Raw genomic sequence first — 4718 nt, 5'->3', positions numbered from 1 at the left:
AACGCCCAGTGAGTATTTTTAGTGATCCTGTATTAAACGGCCACCTGTATTAAGCGGCCAGTTCCTCAAGTCCCGAGGGTGGCAGTTATATACAGGTTCGACTGTACATGTTACTGTACATGAAATTTACCTTCCCATGCGAATGCGAAACGGATCCGCAAAATACCCTGGGGCGATTCTCATTTCGAGCTCTGTTGCAACAAACCGTGCTGTGCGGATCTCAAGGAACTAGAAAAACTCTACTTAAAAATTTGCAGGAAATCGGTATATTTGGCAGTTTTTTTTTTCTGCTTTTGTCCATTTACCATCTATTTATATCGTCTGACATTATCTGTCATCTTGAACATAGCATTCATTTTTAACCAATCAAAATATATATTGTCAAATAATTTTGTGGAACATTTCCGTTTCCTTTGCCAAGTGATATTAGTCTGAGATGATCTGTCAGTTAATAAAAAGTCAAGCAGAGCATTGTTAACTCAAATAGTCATATCACGCACGTCTTAATCACCAAGAAAGTGCTTAGTTTGAACCACAATGGCGAAGCTGTGCGGGCTTCTTGTGTTGTTCGTTCTCTGTCTAACGGCATGTCTGCTTCCTGATTCCGTCGCAGTTACGGGTATTTCTACCCACGGGGGCAAACATCATGGATTAAGGGCAAAACGTCCAATGAGAAAGGTAATTGATGGGCATTGAAATTTTAGTCCGTCTCAGAATCCTAAGAAACGAACATGCAATACCTAGGAGTCCATTAACGAGAACTCTTAAGCAAAATACTCAAAAACACCGCTGCTTCTGTGTTCCCAGATCGTTCTACACCCTTTTAAAGATTTGTGTAAGCTAATACAGATTGATCTCTTCGTGTCATTCATTGAACATTTAAGATGAGATCGTTTTAGGAACGTAATTTTATTCATGCCGATCAGTTCACCGAATTTAACAGCTATTGTTGCATGCGCAATTGGCCTCATACGATTGAATGCTAGCCGAGCAGATCTTTTTTCGCATTTTTAACGACATATTCGGCCCCTTTGACATGATGTCGGGAGAGCTTAAGCAATAACAGCAAGTTTCAAAGCGTCTGTGTGGTTGAGAAGGCTCGGCTGAAATTGCAAATAAACTGATAGCTTTAAGTATGCATTTAGCTTTAAATTTAGGACTGTAGCTTCTTACTCCTCAATTGCCGCTTGAGTTGGAATATAGTTTCTGTGAATAGTTCGCACATCCTTGCTATTGATAGTCTTTTCAGCTTTTGCCATTAAGGTTTTGTTCGCTTCACTATATTTTCACGGCTTAGCCCACATTCAGCCGTAAAAGGGATCCTGCTAATTCATTGCTTTGTTTTCATGCTTTGGGCGATTTTCCGCCGACTATTTGCTACTACCGTACTATTTCGCCAAAAAATACCGTAATTAGGCTAATCTACCACCCTTAATTAGTCTCCTTTTAAACCGGGTGGTGTCTAATCGATTTGACACATTGGTAAATTCAATACGTTCCATTAGGTTAATTTCAGTTGAACCTTTATTTATCTAGTTTGATCAATACAGTGGCTGCTAATTCACCTTTAGGAGTTAGTACTGTTCAGCTGAGTTTTCAGATTTAAAGTATGAATAGTTTTTCTTGCTTTGCAAAATTCGAAATATGTAGCTTTTGCTCTAAAGGTAGAGAACTCTTAAATTTCTTAGCGATAGCAAAAGTTCAACAACCGCTCACTGCATGACCGTGCGTGATCCAGGGACTCCAGAAATCTGCTAAATATTGCCTGCCACGTTGTTTTTGTCAACTACATGTTAGTCGCAAGGTGAAAATATAGCGCAAAATTCAACATGAAATTTACCTTTCCTTGCGAATGCGAAACGGATCCGCAAAATACGCTGAGGCGATTCTCATTTCGAGCTCTGTTGCAACAAACCGTGCTGTGCGGATCTCAAGGAACTAGAAAAACTCTACTTAAAAATTTGCAGGAAATCGGTATATTTGGCAGTTTTTTTTTTCTGCTTTTGTCCATTTACCATCTATTTATATCGTCTGACATTATCTGTCATCTTGAACATAGCATTCATTTTTAACCAATCAAAATATATATTGTCAAATAATTTTGTGGAACATTTCCGTTTCCTTTGCCGAGCGATATTAGTCTGAGATGATCTTCTGGTTGCAGTTCTCTGTTCATTTTTACCTCAAACGGACCCTTACCTGCATAGTTAATTAGAAAAAAAAAATTAACCACGAAAGAAAACTTAACGATAAAAACCGACGTCTCGGTGTCTTCATGACGCCATTGTCAAGGAGAAATAAAAAATTACAGAGTCTGCGGCAAGGTGTAACAATAAATTAGCGTATATAGTGTTTAAGGCTAATTAAATAATTAGAATATAATTTATTTTATAATGAATTTTTGCTCGAATTTGCGAATAGAAGCGAGCTGTAATTTTTTATTTCTCCTTGACAATGGCGTCATGAAGACACCTAGACGTCGGTTTTTATCGTTAATTTTTGCATGTCTCTGCATTACCAAATCTTTAGAAGCGATTTGGTGTCCCGTAATCGACCCATCAATGTAGTTGGCGCTGAAAATTTCATCGCTCGTAATGTGCCAGACCAGACGACGTTGCCCCGATTTTGCTCGTCTTTGCGAATAGAAGCGAGCTGTCACCAAACTTTCACGAAGCTGTCTCGAGTGCTGGAAACGTTGTACGGATGTTTTCTATGCTCTCGGCTGGAATCGCTTGTATGCAGGTGGACTGATCAGATGGCGGTCATGCTGGATTTCCCTTGTTAATTGAGAGCACTATTTCACTTCTTTTCTAAATAGTTACTATGATTTTTTCTTTAATGTTCAATCGATTGCACAAGCATAGCAAGGTCTTTGGCTTATTTGCAAATACTTAAGCCACTGAAGCTATAAACAAGGTGTAATTGGTAGAATAGGTATATATGTAGCAAAGTCATTCATACCGTGCAATTTTCCCGAGCCAAATGCAATTACGGCTCATGTCTTATTGTCAACTACTAAAAAGATTGGCACGTGCAACGTTGGCCAATCAGACAAGGACGCTTTTCATGAAGTTTCAACCGTCTTCAGAAAAACGTGGTGGCACTTATTTTCGCAAACATTTTTGCTTCATCAACAGTAGTCGACAAAGTTGTTCCAAGTGCGACCAAGGCCTAAGTGAAGCTAGAATTTTTGGAAAGCCAACAGCAGCCAGAAAATTTGAAAAATAAGATTTTTTTTACTAAACTTTATACAAGTTCAATTTTCAGCTCAAACCGATACGAAGGAAACAATCTGGTATCAGGAGAAACAAAGTTTGGACTATTCAAAATTTAGTCTAGCTTTAAAATTTCCTACTCCAGAAATTATGGGGAGTCTCAGGCACGAGTGAGGGATTGTGCGATTGTTTAGGTAGACGGATGGAAATTGTGCCGATGAATACGTACATTCCTCTGCAGTCAGTTGTAAACGAAATACTGTTTTAAGTGAAAATTAAGAGAGTCGTACCAGTCATCTTACTTAAAGTTTCGATCTGGAGTGGGGAATGTCTGACTCAAGTAGAAGCGATATTTGGGGATAGAGATTAGAGGGAGTTCATCAGCTCCTAGACTTAGCTGTTTTTAGTGTTGGCTAACATAGTCTTGATTTTTTCACCTAGCTTGCAGTGTGGAAACAGCTTCACGACGCACGCTTGACCCGTCCCTTTATTCCATCAGCACGCAAACGAGAGAGAAAGGAAGGAATGCAGAAACGAGAAAGAAAAGTGGAGACGAAACATACTTAAACTAGACGAGTTGTACTGCGTTTGTGAAAGGGCTGTTGTCCCTCAAACTGCCATTATTTCCAAGAAAGCACTTAGCGTCCTCTAGAAACATGTATTCCTGTTATGATAGCATAAAATCACAGCACCATGCGCAAATTAGGACCACCTTTAATTAATTCGTACACTCACTTGTAAAATTCAAAGAAGACTCTTAGAAAATCAACTCAAGATCACTAGTACTTCTGCACTGCTGGTTTCTGGGACACCAACCATGAATTCTGATGGGATATTCGATGAAAGAAAGTTTGCGAGTTAACTAAAGGTTGTTGCTGACTTAATCACGAGTTTACTCTTTAATTAGATACCAGAGAATTTTAAGTCAATTTCCCAGCGACAGATTTCTAGATGCAACAATTCGAGAATTGTTGTTAGCCGTACGTGATAGAAACTATGGTTCATGATTTTCGCTGTAACTGTAAGCCTGTAATAAATGCTCTGTTAAAGTAACACTCTGATGTTATTTTGTCTTGTTTATCCATGCAATTAAAATTTGATTTGTCTGTTTTTGGGGAGCAAGGGTTACCAGGACGCTGTGGTGAGAGCATTCGAACCCACGGATGTGGTTCGGGTTCGATTCCCAGTGGGTGATAGTAAAATTGGTTCTTGTCCTTGCTCCGAGAGGTTTCTTCTACGGGTATTCCGGTTTGCCCTTCTTCTCAAAAACTAACATATCGCCAAATAGGTCATTTCCGAGCTGCTGTGAACCTCATTATGAAAGTGAGACTAAGTGCAAAGTTTTTATTATGATATGCAAACAAAAGTAATTTTCATATGAAAATCATTTGCGCTCAGCCTCGCCTTCATAATGAGGTTCATAGCAACTCGGAAATGGCCTATAAGTGCATGCTGTGCGCTAAATACATTGATGCTTTATTATTATCTTATTATATTATATTA

At 38.9% G+C, this 4718-nt stretch overlaps 1 protein-coding gene across 6 annotated transcripts in view; it reads left to right on the top strand.

The window, feature by feature from the left end:
• The window catches only part of LOC146469515 (uncharacterized), a 34811-nt gene extending 30543 nt beyond the window's left edge, over positions 1–4268 (top strand). For 5 of the 6 annotated variants that reach the window (XM_085123142.1, XM_085123146.1, XM_085123141.1 and 2 more), the window contains one exon: positions 3657–4268. In XM_085123142.1, the coding sequence (XP_084979268.1) occupies positions 3657–3693 (37 nt within the window). In that variant the 3' untranslated portion in view covers positions 3694–4268. Of the gene's footprint in view, positions 1–473; positions 679–3656 lie in introns of those variants that run through there. The other variant, XM_085123143.1, reaches the window with a different exon arrangement.
• Positions 4269–4718: the final 450 nt, after the last annotated feature.

Source organism: Pavona decussata, unplaced genomic scaffold (assembly GCF_977016875.1).
Source record: "Pavona decussata unplaced genomic scaffold, jaPavDecu1.1 SCAFFOLD_122, whole genome shotgun sequence".
Classification (NCBI taxonomy): Eukaryota; Metazoa; Cnidaria; class Anthozoa; order Scleractinia; family Agariciidae; genus Pavona; species Pavona decussata.
This window is presented reverse-complemented; position numbering and strand designations above follow the sequence as displayed.